Here is a 22,242-nt window from a genome sequence, read left to right as displayed (position 1 = left end):
GTTAACTTTTGTATTTAAACCCCTTGGGCTCTAAAGACTATACTCACAAGCTCTTGGCCCTAGGGTTTCCTACTGAATAGGTGCTTTTGAAAATCTAGAGACAGGCAATGGGAGGCTCTGAGGTATGGGAATATCGGAGGAATTTAAGCTGTCTCAACATGCCCTAACAGTCAGAACTCCTTTGAAAAAAACAAACCTGGAATTGAGTAGACTAAATAATTTACATTCTTTTAATAATTTCAGATACACTTTTAAATATACTGTTCTGCTGTGCCTCTACAAACACTGAACACACTCTATTTGACTACAGATGCAGACTCTACAATGAGATCCATCTTTGAGCATGATGTCAATACATAGAATCCTATGTTCACTAAAATTCTGTTTGTGTCTTTCAAAGAAGGCTTCCTCCAATGACTTTCAGTCTTGCACCACTCCCTGACAGTGGCTAACTTCATACCACAAACATAATTCAAAATTCATCAGTTAAATAGCCTTTGAGGAGGCCCTAAATCCAATGAGAACTCAGTGCCACCAGAGTTAAAAATTCATCACCTGATCAAAGCTTAGCTCCAACTCTGATCATTTTGATTCTTTACATCAAGAAGGAAAGCTCTCTAGGTGGATGGCTATGAAATACCTCTTACAATGCAAGCCACTCCTGAGACTGAAAATGATGATTCTGAGAGGTATGACTTCTTCTCTGCCTCTTGTTAAGCAAAGAAGATTCAGATTTCAATGCTAAAAATTCAGTTGCTATCAAAGCAGATCCCAAATGACAGCTTCACTATGTACACTTACACAATATTTTGCCAGCTATATTACTGTTGAAATTATATATCATCACTTACACTTTATTGAAGGTATTAATGCTAAGGAATCGAGCAAGCTCACTGGGACATGTGAGACCTCAAAAGCAGACAAGCCACAGCTATGCCTGCAAGGTCTGCCACATATGAAGTAAACTGTGCCCTGCCAGCATCCAGGTGTGATCTGCCTCTGAACAACTGCATCATCCACAGGTACGCTGCCATCCAGCTAACTCAACTAGGCAGTACTTGGCTTCAGCAGAGAACTACATACTTGTATCAGCTTTCATTTGCCAACAGGCCTAATGTTCACTGATAATTACAAATGGCAGAGGATTAATTAATTTATAGTTTGTAATATGACTACATGCATCCTTCTCAGCTCCTTAGTACAACTTCACTTTAATAGAACAGACCTTCATGTCTTTAATAGCACAGGTCTTAACTGAACAGGCTTCTCTCAACATTAAAGTTTTGATAGATATACTAATAGATGGAATTAGTATTTTTCTGTTGAAGTTAGCTGACTCAGCAACTGAATTAGCTTCATGTCAAAGTCATATTGCAAATGCTAGTCACAACAATTTCACATAATTTATTTTCCAAAACCAACACTCCTCCTATGAAGAAGTAAAGTGCTACAATTAAAATCTTGAAGTCATGCAAAACAATTGCCTCAAGACCATATACACAACATTTTACATCAGAAAGCATGAAAACCAGTTTGGACTTCAGAAACTTTAAAAGACATAGAGACACACTTAGCTTTGGAGTGGTTTTATTTTTCAGGTTTTGTCTGTAACATGGAGTCAAGATGAGCTGAGTTGAGTTTAAGCATTCTTTCTGCACTTAAATTTAAGATCTCTGTTCACAGACCTCTAATCCTCCCCATGCTTTAGGCATTTAAAATGTTATACTTTAATGACCCAGAGGCCTTATATCTTCTGGGCACTGGCAGAAATAATGCACCGAAATACAACTGCGTAGTTCAACTTTCAACCAAGCCTCCAGGGCAGGATCTGCCAAGTAACTGTTCTTTGGCTGTTCTCCCCTTAGGAATTAATTTCCAAGGCACATACACTGGGTTACTATCAGCACAAAATACTGCTGCTTTCTCTTAAACATTAGCCAGACAAAGAAATGCTTTTTTATCCAACAGCTAAGTGGCTGCAACAGTACCCCAGGATGCAGCAGATCCAGGTTCCAACATTCCTCAGCATAAGGAAATTCAGACTTGTAAGAGAGGGATATACTGTACTGGCATATTGGAAAGCTGAAACGTAATTCTTCGTACCACTAAAATGGTTTCACCTTGCATGGCACTTGTGAAAACTCAGGAAAACTGAAAACTTAGGACTGTGGTTCTTATGTCCCTTTGGAAAAAGCCTTGTAAAAAGCATACAAATACACAGATACCTTGGGGGGGTTTTAGTATCTTTCTTACTAATACTAGGAATGTGCAAAAAAGGTGCAGTGTAAATGTACAAAGGCAAATTAGATGTCTGTTATCATTGATCCAGATTATATCAATTATATACCAATATATTTAAAACAAAATTTTGTGAGGTCTTATTTTAAACTTTGGGTTTTGTGACTAATCATTTTCTTTTCACAGTGACCAAGTAATACTCTGGTATAGCATCTGACCAGATCCAAGCAACAGTACAGCGAAGGCACTCTAACGGAAGGCACTTCATTATATCTGAAATGCCATTTAAAAAAAACACAGCAATATGCAAGGTAACTTCCAAGTATAAATGGCATATTATTGTGACTATAAAAAGGATTTTACTTAGTGAAAGGCCTCACCCAGCTGTCTTCACTGAACTCTGATTACTTCCCAGAAATACTGTAGACAGACAGCCCGGCTATGAGTGATTCCTTTTCTCTCTCATCCTTTCCCATGGGGAAAAGAAAAATGTTCAGTGTTTTGCACAGGGATTTTTTTAATATTTCATTTCTATTAGCAGGCATCTCTGCTAATCAAAGCTAATAAGCAGACAGGCAGCAAGAAACTGAAGATGTACACCTTGCAAGAGGAACTAATAACGAAGAGATTTGCGATGATGTTTTGCACCTCCGTTCTAGGCTGGAAAGCTGCTTGCTTCAAGTTCTTGTTTAACAAGCAACCCCCTTTTAAGTGTTAAGGAACCACAAGAAGGAACACTACTTAATGCGTAGCTTAAGTTCTACTTCTGCCCTACAGAGAGGCTGGAGTGGCATACAGTCATGGAGCTGGCCTCCACACAGGGATGACTATCACAGTTGCCATGAGCCAAGTTTTGGCACGAGCACTCCACGCTGTTTGCCTGGCACTGCAGCAGTCAGGAGGGCTAAGAACTGCAAATAAATCATGCAGTCCTCCAGCCTGGAGGGGGTTTGGTGCAGACTGCCACATCCTGAGTATGCTTCAGTGCTTCCTTTTCTGTCTTCTAGCCTCAGTTACCACAGACCAACCTGCATCCCACTGCCACCCCTCCAGGCTGACTCACAGTCCCACTTCCCCACGTCTTCTTCAACTGCTGTGTTTCTTCATTTTCCTTCCTGCCTGAGTCAGAGGCCCTCCTGCATCTTGACTCTTGCACCACTTACATTCTTTCTTCCCCTTGACAGGCCTCACCCTGCACACACACTTCCCAAAGGAGCACCCATCTTAGGCTCCCCTGTGGTTCCTTCTTCCCATCATAGCAAAGTCAAGAAAAAAGCGGTCTGTGGAGCTGCTGGGATATCCCTGCAAGCCTGGCACCACTTCAGGACCAGTGGGCTCCTTTATCTAACAGCTTACGTCGTACCTGAAGCCATTCAATTTAACCTGCAACCAGCTATGGCCAAGTGCCCTCCATGGCCTCCTCTCTGCTAGTGGGACCCCCCAGAACAGGCATCTCACCTGTGTAACTGTGCTGTTTTGCTCTGTGGACGTGGATAAAAACACCCATAGCCTCTAGGTTCTGATTGTTAAATCCAACACCAACGCTCTTTTGCCCATCCTGGCAGCTGGACTTTGCTGCTGAAAGCTCAGATTTTAGACCCAGTGTCTTATCCTTCCTGAAGGCCTGCTGCAGCATTTGTATGTCATCTCCCTCAGGGATTCACCTGCACAGGAACACTGCTGCATCTCAGCTCTGCAGTGATCAAAGCATGATGTTTCAAAGCAAGCAGCACAAGGGCTTTGCTTAACCTCTCTCTCCCCTCAGTTTACTCTTCAAAACACAGGAACAGAAGATTTAGAAAAAATGCTGGAAGCAGTATGTAAGTCTGCTCATTCTTCTGAATATTAGGGCCACTGCTATGGGACAGAGGAAAATGAACGCTCATCTAACCTTTGGTGATGGTCAGGCTCCCTTCAATCTCTAAATCATCTCCCTCTGAAAAAACATGAAATAAAGTTTTTGTAAGTGCTTTCTTTTTCCCTCTATGCCCTTCTAATTTCTCAACAGCCAGCACCACAGAGGGTTGGGCAGAGGAGGTTAAAGAACTATCAGAAACCTGTAATTTTAGCAGCCTCCAGGCAATACTGCCCAGCTGCTGATAGCCCTGCTTCAACTTCACAGGCTTAAAACCACAACACCTTAATGCCAACAGCTAGTCAGGCTAGGGCCGCTAAAACCCAAAACAACCAGTTCCCAAACCCACCTGTAACTAGCACACAGGTTGCTACGTGATTACATGGTTGTAGATGGCCTGGTATTATTAGGAGGAAGTAAGAAATACCCAAAATTCTACAAGGCTTTGCTTGGAGCGATGTCCATTGCTGCTCCAGTTCAAGTCGTTACTTTCTCCCTTCACTACACAGTGGACATCACACTGATGCCTATCTGCTTGTACACTGCCTACGTATGTGCCACGGGTAATGCTCCCTGATGCCATTGAGGATTAGTACCCAACTCTCAAAGGGAGGATACTTCCCCACAAACCAAAGACGAAGCTGACTTCATGACATACTGCCTTTGCTGCTGGTGATATTTCAAACACACAGTTCAGCCCTGCAGTTTGCACTGCTATGGCAGTTGTTACAGATCCATCCTTTTGTCACCAAAAGCACACAGAGATTACTTATCTTTCTAGATTTAGATTTAAAAGTAGAACTTGAACCACGTAACTACGTACTACACCTTTAGAGACAAAATAACCAAGCCTAATTTTTTACTTAAAACTGATGCTCATGAGATAGAAAACAAAGTGAGCAAAGACACTTGAGCACTCTCAAACTCATGGAGAAAATCCTTGTCCTGACATCTCAAAGGTTTGCTACTATTACTGTAAATATTAACCTTTCAGCAGAAATCTATCATCAGAAAGTCCCCAGATTCCCCAGCTATTTGTTGATTCAGCTATGCTGGCATGATATGGCAATCCACAGTTACTGATTAAACCTGCCTGCCAATGTAGTAAGACTGACATTGTGCATTCATGAATGCACAGATGGAAAGATGTAGGTACACACCAAACCATGAGGAAGAACTAATGTCTTCAGTTCTTTCTGTTTAAATCATCCAACTGTCCTAGAGAAAAATTGTTTCTTAGAACACTTATTTTACCCTCTCCATATCTCAGCTGGAAGTACTTTTGGAAAACCCCACATGAATTTTTAACTGGCCCTGCTGTGTGGAAAGAAAGAATTAGTTCCTGCTTGGAAGCAATTGAAGCATAATATATAAATTATCATAGTACCTTATAACTGAAGACAGTCTGTAGTAACAACACAACAGTTTCAAGCAAGGGAGGAAGTAAGCATTATAGCGATACTACTCAAGAAGCAAAATCACTGTGGCATCATCTGATGCCATCGAAATGATCAACATTTTCTAAAACTTGTGATTTAACTTTTTGTTTGTGATAACCTAAAATCCATGATCCTTTATTAAATCCCATTTTGTACACAGGGAACTTGCCACCTACAGTGCAGTAGGAGACAAGAGCAGTGCCACTAATAAAAAAAAAAAAAAAAGGCCTTTTCTAAGCAACTTTGCAAATTAAGAATAAAGCTAGACTTAGCCCAGGAAGAGTCTTCTGTGACTGCAGAACTCAGTGAATTCTTGACTCCCCCACATGGTTTTAAAAACAGCTGTTTTTCTAGTTTAGACAGGACATAGCTATCTGAATATCAGTTCTATATATCAGAATAACTTGTATGGAATGAGTCTGGCATGAGGAGTAGAGAGCAAGCTTAAAAGGTGTACGAGGAAATGGGTGAAATGAGGAAAAAATATCCAATAATCTTATTTGTTCCATAGAAACTCTGGGACAAGAGTGAAAAAAACCCTTGGTATACAATGCACAAGCCCTTTAATCCTACACACATGAATCTCACTGAACGATTTTATCTGCCTTAATAAAAACACACTGCAAACAAATGATTGCAACATTAATTTGTTGGATACTTGTCCATATTTGTCAAGAGCTTTGCTCATCAAAATATTTTAGCTTGAAACAGAATTTCTGTATCATGTGTTTCTTGATCCTTCCTCTTCACTACTATTCAGTCAAGAAAACTGAATTAATGTTTTAAAGCATGAAACACTGAACAGTAAGCATGCCTTAATTTTTATTTTTAAATCAGCATTTATTATTACTTTAGGGTGGAGTTTTACCTAAGAAGTAAAAAGTTAACTGTTTATTTCATTTTACCTTTCACACCTCCACTGCTATCAAGCGTACCAAATACTGCAAACAAAATGATCTGCATTTTCAACAAAAGAAATCAATCCGCAATACAGAAGACACCAGCTACATCCTGATGCAACAAAGAGATCAAGAACAGAAAGTTGTCATGTTAAAATACATTAATAGCTATATTGGAAATATATACCGAGAAAAACCTCATACGCTTAAACAGATTTTTATTTGCTTCCTCCTTTCATATCAGCTATTCTAATAAACTAAGCAGGAAAACCAGAGTTTTCTAAATTGAAGCATGAAGTAATACTTATGAAGAAATTCAATAAGCAAAACCAGACCAAGGATCAAGCAGCTAATACTGGCTGAGATATAACACACTTCTATTTGATATCGATGTTCAGGAACTGTACTGTAAGAACCGTGTATCAGACCTTTGCAGAGTATTACTTGCTTACTTTCAGCAGTTGGTCGCAAAACTTGACTCTGAACTTTCAAACTAGTGTTATTATTCAGGAAATTGTTGGGTACTTTTAATACCAGACTGCTACTTTACAGGAAACAGAGAAGTCACCAAGAAGGAAAAACAGATTCGAATGATACAGGAAGCTGAATATACTCTGCATTTTATTAGTGGAAAAAAAAGCACCTTAAGAATTACTACAACAAATGAAACACCATTCAAAAGAAAAATTAAATACATGTTGCACTCTGCAAACTGGCAATACAAACATGTAGATCACCGAAGATGCAAATTTAGAAAAAAAAAATAATTCATAAAAACAGGTCACTCAAAGCTCTTTGGTCACTCTCATTTAACTAATTGAAACCTTCAGTTTCTATACAGGTCAAAAGAAAATCAGATCTGCCTCACTGTTGAAAGTTTCATGAGGGCAAGAAAGAGATGCATAAGGGTGTAATACAAAGTCTAGCTGACAACCTCAGGATCTAGTATTATGATGTAAACAAAAAAGCCTATGAAAAGAACTTCACAAAAAAAGAAACTCGAAGAAAAAGCAGGACAACAGCACAATCAAATAGCAACAGTTCCTACCTGTTCGTAGTGGCAAGTCTGAAGTGATGTAATTTGTATTACTAAATAATGCATTCATTCCCACTAACTGATCCATTGCAAACATCTGTATTGAAAGAAAATTTATTCTTCATTACTACATATATACATACTTTCATAAAGCATCCATCAGCAAAGGATTTCAAAGTTCTCTACAGATATTGAGACTGCAAACACCCCGGGTGCAGTACATAACCATTTTGTATCTATTTTATTTTTGCTGGCAACAGCAGTGCAAACAAAGCTGACAGTACTGACCAAGTTTCTTTCACCTGTATCACAAGACTGCAGTGTTTCTAAATATGGAATTTGCTTACATGCACTAATAACTACTATATATTGAAAAGAGCTTATATGGTAAATTCTGAAAATCTGATCCTAGATGTCTTGCCCAAAGCCTTGCTGAGAACCTGTGAGTTTTCATCTCCACATATGTGATTAAACCCCACCAGACTACATCCCTTATGTAAATATTCATGCAAGCTCTAATACAAGAAAACAGTATAGCCAAGTTACAGTTTGGGTTTTGTTTTCTTTTTTTTTAAATACTGATATGTCTTAACTCACTGTAATTGTTGCCAGGTATAAATCTATCATCTTCCAAAGTGCAGCAAGCATAAAGGAGAAAGTAGTTTCTTTTTGGAAATTAAGGTAAGTAGGAATGATCTGTTTTTCACTCAGACTTTTCACTTAAACACCATTCTCACAATTCAAATAAATCATGAAATGACCTAATGAGATCAGGAAGAGTTTCTGAAGAGCCAGGCCCACTGATCTGTGTGAGTGAAGGAGCACTGTAGTCATCAATGTCAATTCAAATTTCACAAAAAGATGATACAAAGGGGCTTTCTAGGGCATAAGGGGCATTATTTTCAGATAAAGTCCGATGTCCACCACAAAAGAAATTTAAGAGCAAGCATCACAGGCAGACGGGGAATAAAAATGAGTATTTTTTCAACTGCTTCTTTCAGCAGGCTTAGCTTTACTTTTCATTTCAGCCATTTCACCAGTGCCAAGGCTGGTCGCATAAAAAACACCTTAGAGGGAAAAAAAACACACCTAGATTTCCCCGAATCTGATTTCTGTCAATACCTACGATGTTTTTATATCTCCACATTGATAAGCCTAGGAAATGAAGGACAATATAAGAGGAAGCCAAAACAGAGACCTAGGAAAGAATACAGGGCTTGGAAAATACACACATCTACTTACTTGGGGATCAGACACTCCCATAATATAGGAATCTTCTGCCATTTTAAGTCCTGAAACACAAAAACATTATTAGAACTCTCATTTTTTAAAATGTACAGCTATAGAGAAACTTGAAAAGCATTAGCGTTAAAAGCCCCATCCCTGACCCTTCCTATTTGACTCATAATGTTAATAATGTCTAAAATACTCTTAAGATTCCTCAGTATTTGCAAGGGGCAGGCTAATGACACCACAGGCTACAAGCTAGGATTTTCCATTGCCTGCTCCCAAGCAGCTAAAAATTACAGTCCAAGTTCTGAAGTCAAAATGTATTGAAATCAGGAATTAATTTGTTTCTTTCTTTGCTCTGACTATTCTGCCATTAAGAGTTTAGGCAAAATAATTATCATTGTTTAGCAAAAGCAGGACTCTGCATTTTTACACAGTAAAAAGACTTCTGAGCATTCATGAATGAACCCTGATGGTTTTCTTGTGAAGTATTACTAAATGCAAGATAAAGATGCCAGAGAAAGAACATGCAATGTTTTTTCTTTAAGTAAAACCAGGAGTCAAATATTGACTACTTTTGGAGGACACCTTTATTTCCAGAGGTCCGCTGGTGCTTGGCTCTCACAACTACTCTGCTGACAATGAGAATTATGGATGCACAACATACCTAATCCTCTCTCACAGGTCTACATGTAAATGCTGGATACTGGGAAAGCGAAAGTTTAGCCTGGGTTAGTTTTCCTGGGACCAGTAGCAAGCCATTAGCAGACCCTGGAAATGTTCTTAGGAATGTATTAGGTCTATTATAAAAGATCAGTGTTATTTCCTTTCATGGAGATGTTATTGGAAGAATTACAATTTCACTTACATTGATGTTACTAACAAAGGCTCTCTAAGGGAGCATCTGAAAATAACTGTAGTAACTATCTCAAAAGACTCATGTCTGCATGCAAGCAAACACTTTAAATAAGGTTAATAAATAATGGAAGACAGACACATGTCACTGGCCCACATATTCTACAATGAATGTGAACCATGCTTTCCAACAAAGTGAACTGTGAAAACCTACTGCCGTAAGACAGAGAGTGGCAAGCGATCAGTAAACCAGTAAAGAAAAACTGAGCAGTAAACCAGTAAAGAAAAAGTGAGTCTCCATGTACCTTCCACAGGAACTAAAAAGGCAAATATCAAAAAGAAAATTGGAATACTCAGGTACTCCACTTCGATGGAGGCTCAATTCAGCTTGTTAACAAGCTCCAAAGACAACATATAGCCACTCATGCCACACAAGTAGAAAATGAAACAAAATTTTACATGGAGAAATAGCAGACAATACCCAGACAACTTCCAGGAAAAAGGGGTCCATGAGGATAGAATGATTTTTAACCTAAAACACAGAAGTACTCACCCGTTTGTTTATCAATTTTAGAGAGAAATATTTACTGGCTAAAATTTATTTGTAGTATTTGAGCCAACAGCAAATCACTGGTCCTAAGATTTCAGCCAAAAATGAGTAACAGACATAACAAGCTGCCACAGTCACCCATGCTGTACATCATCACCTAATACATCAGGATTTCAGTTACGTAAAAAATACCAGTCCATCACATTATCTCACAAGCACATTCTGCAAAGTATTATTGTCATCAGTCATTTGCTATTGATATTATCAATCTTTATGGAAAAAAGTAAACTTACAAGGTGTAACAAAACCTTCAGCATACAACAAACTTTACTAAGACGTTATTATTTGACATTCCATTTCATAGAAAAAATATAACTCTCATCACCAATTAACAAGTTGCTGAAATCACTGAAATAACTGCAATTTAGGTTTTGGCAAACACATCCCAGTTAAAGGTGTGGACATCACATTAAAAAAAAAAAAATCTTAAGACCTCAACAGCCCTGCTGATGCACACTGATATACGAACTGAGTGCAAATGCCAGATTTATTCTGTATAAACAATAAAAGCTGGTCCTAAAAGCCTTGGTTTTTTGATCTCTCATATTTATTCACTCACTATGTCATAAGTCACATATGCAAAATTGTGTTCCAAAACACCTGAAGTACCCAATGACCTTGGTAAATATGCTTATTCAGGAAAAAAATATATTCTAAGGAGCTAATATGAATAACATCTGCCCACTTGCGTGTTTGCTATATGTATACTTGTCTGCAAAACTTTCAAATAAAGCATCTCACAGCTTTTTCTGTAAGCCCAACAAGATATGCATCGGTCTCACTCCAGCAGAACCCTGTGGGAGAAGGGCAGTTCTCACACCCGCTACGCTTCCTGGTCACATTTACAGTTCTACAGTATGTGACTTCAACAAAGTGGAAAAATATCGCAGAGGCAGTATTGCCAAAAGCTTTTCATTTAAAGTACTTTGATACAAAAATTAGAATCCATACAGAAATAAAACCTACGTCCACCTGAATCAGTCCTTCAATTGCACCTGATGAAAGTGGTCATTTCTGGCTTTTTGACTGATGCAATGAACAATGCCATGAGGGCAAAACAGCAGTCACTGAAGATGAACATTACACTCAGAAGCAGCAAGGTAAACACCCACATACTACCCAGCTACCTGTAGGTAGGTACTAATCAATTTCTAACCAGGTATTAAACAATCTCTCTCACACCAGATCCTTTGTGTTCAAGTAGCGTTTGAGGGAGAGGTTAAAGACATTCTCTCTGGCTTGCTGCACCAGTTTATTACAAACACACCATGATTCAGATGTGCAAACATATGCCTTTGTGCATGTAAACTGACACTTGACTACTTTTTCAGGGCCTAGATAAAAATTAACCCAGCAGTTTAAAATGACCCCTCTAAATGACTGAAAACACTCTCAGTTTCACTATATATCTTCTCCTCTTTCAAATCCAAACAATTGTCAAAAATGTTCTGTGAGCCCCGCCTCCAAAATAGAATTTATTTCCTTAGGATTTATTTAGTTAAGAAATCCCTAAGCTTTCTTTTACAAGAAAATGGGCAAATCCAGGGAGTCAATAACATGATTAAAAAACCAAAGAGACACTTTCAGAAAAACAGACCCTAGCATTAATCGTATGACTTTTAATTGGCCTCTTCCCTTACGGCTTGAGTTTCTAAGCACCTTTCCTACATGCATTAAGTGGTAAGATTAGCATCTACCACGAGTACCTTTGTTCATTCTTTCCTTACACAAGCTGTATTTTGGGGCAGAGATTGTTTTTATCCAAGCTGTATTTGCTGCTATGTGCATCTCAGAGAAGTCAAGTCAAAACCACCTCTCTCTCATTTGAAGATGACTGGGATTAAAATTGTGTTGTGGAAACTCGTGTTACCACATATACCTGCTTCCCACGTAATCTCTGATTCCCACAAACCGTACTGCAAACTTGCATCTACAATAAAAAAATACCCTTACACCTGCAGACCACAGTCAACCACGACAGACTCCACCCTGGAGATCGTCTGAAGTCTTTCATATAATGGGGCACAGGAAACTTCAACTTTTCAACTCACAGTATTTTTTAGTGTGAAAATTCAAAGGTGGTTAAAGGCATGTCGTTTAGCTCCTAGTTCAAAGGAAAAACATAAAATCCAGCTGAACTTGTCCAAAACCACACAGATGTGCCAACTGAGGGACATGTATGCAGCACATATGTGTGTGTGTGCAGTATTCCTTTACCCCCAGTGGGTCAGCTACCATTGTGAAAAAGGTTGGGGGGGGGGGGGGGGGAAGGAAAAGGCCTAGGAAAATACACATATAAACGCATATATGGAAGATGATGCAACCAAGCAAACATAATGGCAGTTACTCTGCATCTCTACTCCTTAATAACTAAATAATACCAGGTACAAGTAGGCACAGCTGGAAGAACATGAGTTAATTTATTGTATTCTGAATATTTGTTTGAAAGATTCAAAAGGATCAGGCATTTAAGATGGAAACAACATAATTAATGTAGGAATGCTCCATCCAGGAACAACAATTCTCATTTTTGTTTATCTCAATCATCTGATTTCAGATTTCTCTCCTGCTGTTCTCCAACATCCACTGTATCTGACTTTTAAAAACAAAGATAGCTGCCTGTAACCAACCAGACCCTTCCCTCTGCTGTTTCTCTCCAATTTTCTGGCCTGAATTTTAAAAATGAGGTAAACAATTTTCCTCTTGGATACCAGTATCCAATCCAATACTTGCAAACAGGGAATGGGACAGCTTCCTATTTCCTTTCTACAAACATAACTCCATGCAAATTTCATCAGCTATAAGGAGTCAAGCTTTAATGTTTGATTCAGATGATAATGGTCCAGTTATTTCTGAAAACATCTATAGACATCTCACCCAACAGCTGCATGCCTTTAAAAAACCCTAAGATTTTAAACATCATTCCTTCCTTTCTTCCTTTGGTCTCATACTGGCCTGACTAAAAACCTGAACAGTATCCACAGTAACAAATTTGGAAGACCTCTCATTCCTCCAAGCAGAAAATAAAATCATCTCAGTATTAACCTAAATAGTTGAACACAGATATAACCAGAGAAAGAAAACAAAAGATGACATACACTTCCTTTCCCAAACCTTCAAAGGGAGACATGGTAAGCAGGTCTCTACTTTTAATCTGTGTTCTTTGAATAAATATTGGGTTTTTAATCAATTTGGAGAGATAAAAGAGGAACAGTATTATCAACTTCTCAACCCCACAAAGACCTGCCTCATCATAAGAGTGCGATGCCTGGTGGTAACTCTTATCAGCCACTCATCTCTTAAACTTTCACCCAACCAAACAAAATCATAAAAACCTGATGTGACAGGATGCCCTTTATATCCTCAGAATATGAATGCAAAAGATGAGAATCGGGGTATCTGCCTGCTGTTGTGTTTTAAAATACAAAGAATCAACTCATCTCTTCTAAAACTTGTCCATTATTTTTTAATTAGTTCAGTACAAAGACTGAGTTCAGGACAGATCAATATTTTACAGAAAAAGGTTTGGTTATAGCACAGACCAGTCTAACCAGATGGAAATTCAGGCATTACTCTGCAAAAAGGTGCACTGAAGATATGCTAGTGAATCGTATTTATTACCCAGAGTTCATTACACTTGTGAACTGGAATTAGTCTGATGCTTTACATTAATTTTGATGTTGAAGAATGCCCATCTCTTACTTTAAGAAAGGTTTTACATCAACCTGTTCTCACCTTTCAAGGCTGGGATTCAGAAAGCAAGCCTCAAGACAAGAAGCAACTGCTACACTTCAGCTGACTTGATACACTGAAAGCACAGTTCTTCCTGCAAGTTTTCTAGCAGAGTGTTCTTCCGCTCTTTAACGTGGCTTTCATTGGAATTTATCTGTTAAAAATAAACTTCTTTAACTGGACACTGAATGAAAGTAATGAAATTCGCTGTGATTATGCTCTTAGCCTGCTTATTTCACTTATTAAAAATTGAGATGAATAAAGATAAAATGCAAAAGCATGTGGCTGGTGTATTATATTGTAAGCATATTTTTGCTACATCAGGGCTATAAAACATGGCAAGTTATTGGATTGCAGAGAACTATGCTTTAAGGAACAGCATCAAGTTCTCTGGAATCCTGTAGCGGCTATGAAATATTGAGGCAAAACCAGTAACTGTTGTACTTTACCATCTCTACAGTGTGTTTTACTTAGTATTGTTTACTTCTTTACTATCCACCCTTGAGCCTCACTTCTCCATCCTTTGCAAAACGCAATGTGTATCTATACAGGGACAATTGTTTTAGAGATCAGCATTTCCCAAGTGGAGATGCTGGGAAATGCATTGCACAATACACTGAGTTGCTGGGTCAGGGCTGGAAGCAGGACAAGAGCTGATAAGATGGTTCTGGCTAGAGGACAGAGCAGGGTGCTCTGACAGAACAGAGATATTAATCCATGATGCTTAGTCTCACACCTTCATCACTGCAGTGCACTCTAAGTCAGGATGCTGCCCATCCCCTTCAACACCTGGCCTTTTCACCTTAGCTCTGGCCACCTCCTCTCAACTTCAACCAGCACTTCATTTCCCTCGTAACCCAATTATTTTTCCCAAAATTCTGCAAGTACAGCTCCAGAGAAAAAAACGTTGGTGCAGAATATATTCTTAGAGAAGCAAAGGAAAGGAAAAAAGGAAGTCTGAGAACTGCTGTTTTCTACCTCTGCACAAAACAGTAGCCCATACATATACACAGGCTTAAGTCTTCTGATGTTTCAGAGGACACATAAGCTGGGTCACGAACCTACAGCAGTTACCTGGGCAGCCTTTAGTGTAAGCTGTGCATGTCCTTCTAACCACTTTGATTTTTAAAGGCTGAATAGAAGGTGCTTTCCTTAAAATAAATCCCATTTTTGTTAAAAGCAACGTAACAACAGTGGGAATATTGTACAGGCAGGATTCCAAACGGTTCCTGGCATTTTGAACGCATATTGTCCAAACCTGCTTAAAGCAGGTCTACACAACTAAACCTTAGCTACCAGCACCTTTTACTTCCATTACTGTTGCTATTAGTGAAGCTGCTGCAGAAGAAAATTTTCTGGAGAGGGAAAAGAGACAGCCCCCTCCCAAATATTAATCAAGCAAAATCTTAACACAGAAAAGGTTTTACCAATGGTTATTTTATTTACATTGTTCTCAACTACTCATTTTGATTGTATCCATTTTAATAAATTACACTGTTTCTGAAGTCCCCAGACAAAGGCTAATACCAGATTTAATATTTATCATTTAGATGAACACTGTCCTGATGCACAGCCTGAACAAACTGGGAAAATACACATACGTTTTCCTTTTTAAAATAAAGGGTGGGTGGGTGCGCTACAGACAGCGAATCCCTGGATTATTCAAAATAAAAGGTGATAAACAGCTACAGCATTCTAAAATATGCAAAGTAAACAGAACCAAAATACTAAGGGACTAACTGTCATGCATACTTTCACTCACAATATTGGCACAGATCTCTTTAGCACAAACAAGAAAGAAAAAACATTGTAAAACCACGAGAAGTGATTGCAAACTTGTTCAAGTTGACAAGCAGCCCCACCAGCTATGTTTTTTGAAGGGTTTTTAACTCAGTAATGAAAGAGACTTGAAATTTGAAGTTGGCCTTTAAATGTTGAAAGTTTACTAATATTTCTTCTTCCATCTATGACTTCAGTACCCTGGGGGTATAGGGGTCTGCTTTACAGAAACTGTATTCTCAGTATAGAACTCCACAGTGCTCAATTTCCACAAAAGTAGCATATGGAAGTTGTATTTTTTACTTTCCTTCAGCTGCTACAAAGATGTGTAATCTCTGAATAAAGATTTGAGTATAGTTTCTCAGTATAAAAGTGAGATAAGGTTTGTGCAGCGAGGCATTTTTATCACAGATACTACTTTCCTCTGCAGACTACTTCTCATCCGTAGACTGTTGCAGCTGCAATAATACTACATAACCCTAAAAGACACTGTTTGTTTTTCTAATATAACACAGATGATTGTCTCTTCTTGTTATTAACCAAGTCTGCTTATTATTTCCTGTTGGGTGGGACCTGGTAGTTCTGGCTACATATTCTGAAAATTAAAAAACTGTTTAAGTTAACATTTCCAAACATTTTCAGTCATGAGTGGATGCATTATTGGACAGTCGTGTAAAACCTACAAAACATTTAGGAAATCAAATCAATCACAAGTATTAAAGTGACTTCAGAAGTGCAATCCTCTGAATCAGAATTGTTGGGTGCAGAATTATTGTAGAAAATCTGGACTCAAATTTATTACCCCAGATAACTACTGAATTTGAAGAAAAATTCATAGAATCATGAAATTCATCAGCAAAGAATAACTAGACAACCTGAATGGTTGCTTTATTAAGTGACTTTACAAACAGAATTTTTATGTGTTTTACCCCTTTCCCAAATGTCAAAGTAGTGAACTAATATGATGGGAGGAAACACTAAGATGCCATAAACATATGAACAGTTTTTCCAGGATATTGTTGGAATAAAGTTAGAATGTTTTTGTTAAAACACATTCAAAGCAACTTAAACCAAAAGAATAAACAGTATTCAAATATATGACAAACACACTTTGGTATATGTATAATGCTAAGTATATGTAAAAATACTGAGGTTCAACACAGCAAAACAACTCTAGTAACTGCACTGTATTTTAGCCACGTGGAACGGTAATGCTACTTGAACTAACCTGAATATCATGTTAAAATGCTGTTACTTTTTCCTGCAGACTAAAAAGAATGACTGAATATTCTTTACAAATAGTTCTAGTTCATACAAAGTTGTTCATCAAAGTCAAACTTTAACTTAAAAAGCCACACACACCTCTTTCGTAAGCCTGAAGTGTAATGAATATTAAACAGCAAACTTTTTGGTTGGATGGTGGGGTTTTTTGTTGTTGTTGGGTTTTTTTGGGGGGAGGGGGGGAGAACAGTGTTCCTGAGAAGCAAGAAACAAGCAAACACAAGACTTCAGAAGTCCAGTTCACATAAGGTTTGCTGTATCACCAAGTACTATCACACATGTTCTGGGGTCTTACTGAAGACGCAGTCCCTTATCTCATGAACAACGGTGGCACCAGAGGGCTCAGAAAATAGCAAGGGCTGTTACCACTGCAATCACAAAAGTGAGCTAAGAGTTTCTTAGTGTCCTTTTGGTTTCGAACAGCCACTGAAAATACAACATGACAGAAAACAGTCAGTAAGTGGAACCAAAGATGTAGATTTGAGTCCAGCACTATTACAGTTATACCTTAGGTTTCAAATCTATAGGTGCAAAGTGGTTACTAAGGTTTGGGTTTTGTTTGGTTTTATTTTTAATTTTTTTTACAAAGAAATAGTAAAAATCCTACAGCCTCAATTATCTACAGTATCTATGACATAAAAAGCACTCAGACTAAACTAACAAGACCCAAAAACCATTTGCCCGCTTTGTTTCTACTTTGTGTTACAATCTGTCCATAAGTATTTAAACAGGTAGGAATATGATCTTTAAAAGAAACAAAACCAAACAGAAAAAACCCAATACCACACAACTCAGACCTACTTTACTCTTGATCTGTTGACACCAGTACAGTTTGCTTCGAGGATGCAATGAAATACAGAGATGTTTTAGTTTAGCTAATTCTGCACTTTAAATGAAGAAAAAAAATTAGTATCTGGCACTGCTTATCAAAAGAACATAGAAGTTGAAAGGAGGGGAGGGGGGAAATGCTAGTAATAGCAATAGTAGCTTCCTTCCCACACAAGGTATGTCAGCTCCACCTAAGTCCTAAACAAAGGATTTTACCTTGAGACTAGAATAATTTGAAACATCTTTTAAGGCCTTACTTCTGAAACTGTCAGCAATGCTTCAGCAAACTATCTATGTTTAAATGAAAGCACTGAAGAAGACTCATTGAATTATTTCTATGCTCAAAATTAGATGCAAACTCAGTGCCTGACTGACCTAAGGGCACAGTTAATGACAACCGTAATTATGATCTTATCAATGTAGAATTTCATAAAAGGTTCACAGCTTATTTAAAGGACATCAAATTAGAAGGTCCACTTCTAAAATACCTGTGTCAGAACTAAAAGGGACCAAGAATTTCTTTTTCATTATTTAGCTGAAACATTCTCTCCTCTTTTATAATACCTGTGTGATCTTGTGTACGAGAACCAAAGAAAAGCTATCAACATGATGGAAATATTTTTTTTTAAACTAACTTCAGAGTTTTCATTAGGAGCCTAGGGAAATAAGTAACAATTTTCTTTAAGACTAATGCTTCTGAATATAGTTGGCAAACATCTACAGCACTGAAAGATGAGAAGATTTTAGCAAGTGTATTTTGAAGCAACTGTGAAAGCACAGAAGTAATTAACCAGAATCTCTGAAGACCGCAGAATTTTCTCATCACTAGCTACATTAGGAAGCCAACTATAAGTTAGCAAAAAATAAACTGCCTTTCACTGTACCTTTACAACTTCAAAACATTTACTTTGTATGCGTTCAACTATTGAGGAGGGAGACCTGAACTTTCTAACTGGCATACAGCATCCTTGATAGTACACGCTCACAGGCCTTCAAACTTGGTTCCTGTCCTTCCAGACTCAGCAACACAATAAGCACGATAACATGAATTCCTAACTGCACTTATTTCTAGAGTTTGCATGTATTCAAGAGATACTGGCATAGGAAGGATCTGGGAAAAAGCAATGATGAAAAGGAAGAGTATTGTTTTCAGAAAAACTAAAAAAAAAAAAAAAAAAAAAAAAAAAAAATCCAGTAATTAGCAAATTCGCATCAGTAGTATTTATTTGTAGGTATCTTATTATCAAATTCACGTAACACCACCGCAATAAAAAAATAATTTAAATTGATTATTAAAATTGATTTTGAAAGTCAAATACATCATAATTGAGAAACAATGAAATTGCTGTTTTTCAATAAATTAAGCAGGAAATTTTCAAATGTGCAAAGAAACGAAGTATCATTGTATGCTTTCTACCCTCTCCCAAGATTCCCTGTTCTCTCTCCCAACACATACTTTTTTCTGACTTCAAAATATATACTACAGAAATATTACCAAGGTGCTGACTGACCTAAGCGAATAGTTATGAAGTTTGTCTGCTACATTATTTTTTAAAAACACATGACACAAAGTGATACAAAGCTGTTCTCAGTTTTACAAACTTAACTCTATTCAAAGTGTATTCATTACTTGCATGAGAAAATAGTTTCATTTTTTGATGACTCTACCGCTGATTAACATTTCTTTCTTTAAAAATGGGATAGAAGGTGGAAAGAAAAAGGCCTTCTCCCTTCTGTATAATATTTCACATTAAATAATTTAACCAACCTTGCATATACTTCAGCACTGAGTTTCCTTGAAATCTCCACATCCTGTGGCAGATGCTGACAACAGTATTTCAGCATAACTGTCAGTTAAATTCTTGAGCCAGGAAAGTTTAGAGAAGAGAGGATTTGCCTCCAGATAGTTACAGGCTGCTTTTTCCTCTTTCGTTTTCTCAATTTGTAGTCATTTTTGTAGGTTACGAAACACTGTAGACAGGATGACGTCTTACAATGACGTCTTGGTTAATGCTTTGCTAGAATGGGCAGCTACATTCTCTTACAAAAGAATCAAAAATGCTTTTACTGAAATACTATTTCAAAAGTTGATACTTCACAGTACATAGCACAGACTCTGGATGTTAATAAAAGCCAAGTGATGTATTTTCATCCCTGTTCTGTGAGCTTGGCAGTGGTGGTATAGCATCTTAACGCATGTAAGGCACAAGGTGACACAGCTGAGACTTCATCTACTTAGTGCTACTTTTCCCTGTGAACAGGGTAAATGAAAAGAAGACTTCTGAAGCACAAAATATATCAAATATGATCGGTACTTTGAAACAGTTAAATACATCTGTATTTCCTTTAGAATGTTACTCTTTAGCAAAAATTTTGAGCATTTTAAAGCAGGAAGCTGAAACGCAGCAGATGATCCCTTGCCTATAAAACCTTACTTCACAAATGCTTACAGGCACCACATTTACTTATTTAAATGAAATCACATATCAGCAGGCTGCATTATGATAATGGCCAAATACCACATCGCTCACCTGTTCTACAGTTCAGAAACAATGCCCCATTTTATGTTCACATAAAATAAGTCAACAGTGCTTCTTTATCAAAGTTACCATCAAAGCAGAGTGGGTCAATAGGTAAAAAAATAATTGTGAAGGTGTTGAATATTCTTGGGTTTAAGATCAAATGAAACAGAGCCACCGGTCCAATAAAGTTCCTTGTCACGGCAAGAGCTTTTCAGTTTCACCGCTTAACTACAAAACTACCTTTTAGGAAAAAAAAAATAAATCACTAACATTTCTGAAAACAGCCTTAGGTTACAGCGTGCGACACGGCAAGGCCCCCAGGCCAGGGCCACCCGAAGCTGCCAGCGGCCGGCCCGCACGGACCCGCCGCGCCTCAGGCTCCGCGCCCCTCACCTCCGGCACCACCGGCATAAAAAAGCGGCACCTCCTTTGCCGACAGACAGCCGCTACACGGTCAGCAGAACCGGCGGGGTTCAAACGTGTTCGCGTTACTTGACAGTCCCTCGCTGACACCCCTTCCCAGCGAGGAAAACCGCGTCTAACCCACCAGCGGAAAAGCCCCCTGCGTGCTCACAGGAACACAAGCCGCAGAAGAGGCGTGAGGGCCCGCGCACTAACCGGGCACCTTCTCAGAGCCGCAACGGAGAGGAAAGCGGGGGGCGGCCGCCCCTTCCGTCAGCCGCGCACCGGGAGAAAGGCGGTGTGCGCCTCGCCGGGACACGGCCCCCGGCTCCGCAGGCCCCGAATGCCGCCTCACGGCACCGGCCGCCGCCGGCCGGCCGCCCGCCCTTCCCCTCTCGCTCGCCGCAGCCGCCCCGGCTTCAGCGGGAGCTCCGCGCCCAGGCCGAGGCCGCAGGCGAGCGGCTGCCCGGCGCTACGCACGGGGGGACACGCTTCCCGTCGGCAGCACCCCCCCGTCGGCGGGGCGCCGCCACGCTCCCCGCAGCGCTTCCCTCCCGCCCAGCCCAGCCCGAGGCTGCCCGCTCCCGCCCCGGCTTCGCCCCGCGCCGGGCAGCGGCGGTGCGCGACGGAGGAAGCGGAGCCGGCGGCGAACGGGCGCCGAGGTAAGGGCGGGGGAGAAAGAAGGCAGCGGGCGGCGGGTCAGGGGCCGCCTGGGGCTCACCCGGGGCAGGGCTGGCGGCGCCTCCTCCTCGTCGCCGTCGCCGACGTCTGCCGCTGGCGGGTCCCGGCCGCGCGTCCCTCAGCGCCGCGCCATGTACCCGGCGTGACGACGCCGGCGCCGCCCGCGCCCTGGCTCCGCGCGGACTTTCCCCCCTCCCTCCCGCCCGCCCCGGGCCCGCTGGCGAGGGCAGCCGAGCGGCACCGGCTTGCGCGGCCGCCGCCTGCGTAGCCTCCGCCCCCGCGGCCGCCTGCCCCCCGGCTCGCCGCACTTCCTGGCTGGAAATTCCCGCTGACGCTCCGACAGCGCAAACGGCCGCGCTGGAGGGGCGGGGCGGGAGCGGGCAGCCGTTGGGGGGCAGAGAGGGAGCCGGCGGGCGCTGGGCAGGCGCAGCCGCTGGGGGGCGCCCGTACGGCTCCAGCAGCGCCGGGCGGCCTTGGCGGGGGCCCTGGGCGCCGCCCGCCGCCTCAGGGCTGAGGAGAAGCCCGCGCATCGAGCGGGGCGGCGCGGAGCCAGGGAAGCGCCTGTCACCCCCACCCGCTGGCGACGAAATCCCTCGCCCCGGGACTGGCCCTCCCGCCTGGAGGAAGCCATGTCAATAAATGAGCCTTTTCATCCCAGGGGTGTTATCACCACCACAAGAATTACTGTGTCGTTGCCCGTGTTGCTTGGCCTGCAGTGACATTCTCAACGCTTCTGTGGAGTCAGGCCCGATCTGGTGGCCGCTGACATCTTCGTGTTAGTTAACGAAGTTCTGAAGGAAGAAAGACTATGCATAGAGTGAATTTAAACTCACCTAGTGCCTGGCCATCAGCTGG

General features: G+C 40.4%; 1 protein-coding gene across 1 annotated transcript in view; it reads right to left on the bottom strand.

Annotated features, from left to right (window-relative positions):
- The window catches only part of NFKB1 (nuclear factor kappa B subunit 1), a 60,414-nt gene extending 38,482 nt beyond the window's left edge, over positions 1-21,932 (bottom strand). The window contains 3 exon segments of the mRNA XM_056327423.1: positions 7,480-7,564; positions 8,710-8,759; positions 21,428-21,932. Of these exon segments, the coding sequence (XP_056183398.1) occupies positions 7,480-7,564; positions 8,710-8,759; positions 21,428-21,917 (625 nt within the window). The 5' untranslated portion in view covers positions 21,918-21,932.
- Positions 21,933-22,242: the final 310 nt, after the last annotated feature.

This window comes from Falco biarmicus, chromosome 1 (genome assembly GCF_023638135.1).
Source record: "Falco biarmicus isolate bFalBia1 chromosome 1, bFalBia1.pri, whole genome shotgun sequence".
Lineage (NCBI taxonomy): Eukaryota > Metazoa > Chordata > Aves > Falconiformes > Falconidae > Falco > Falco biarmicus.
Note: the sequence above shows the minus strand (reverse complement) of the source record. Positions and strands in the feature narration are given on the sequence as shown.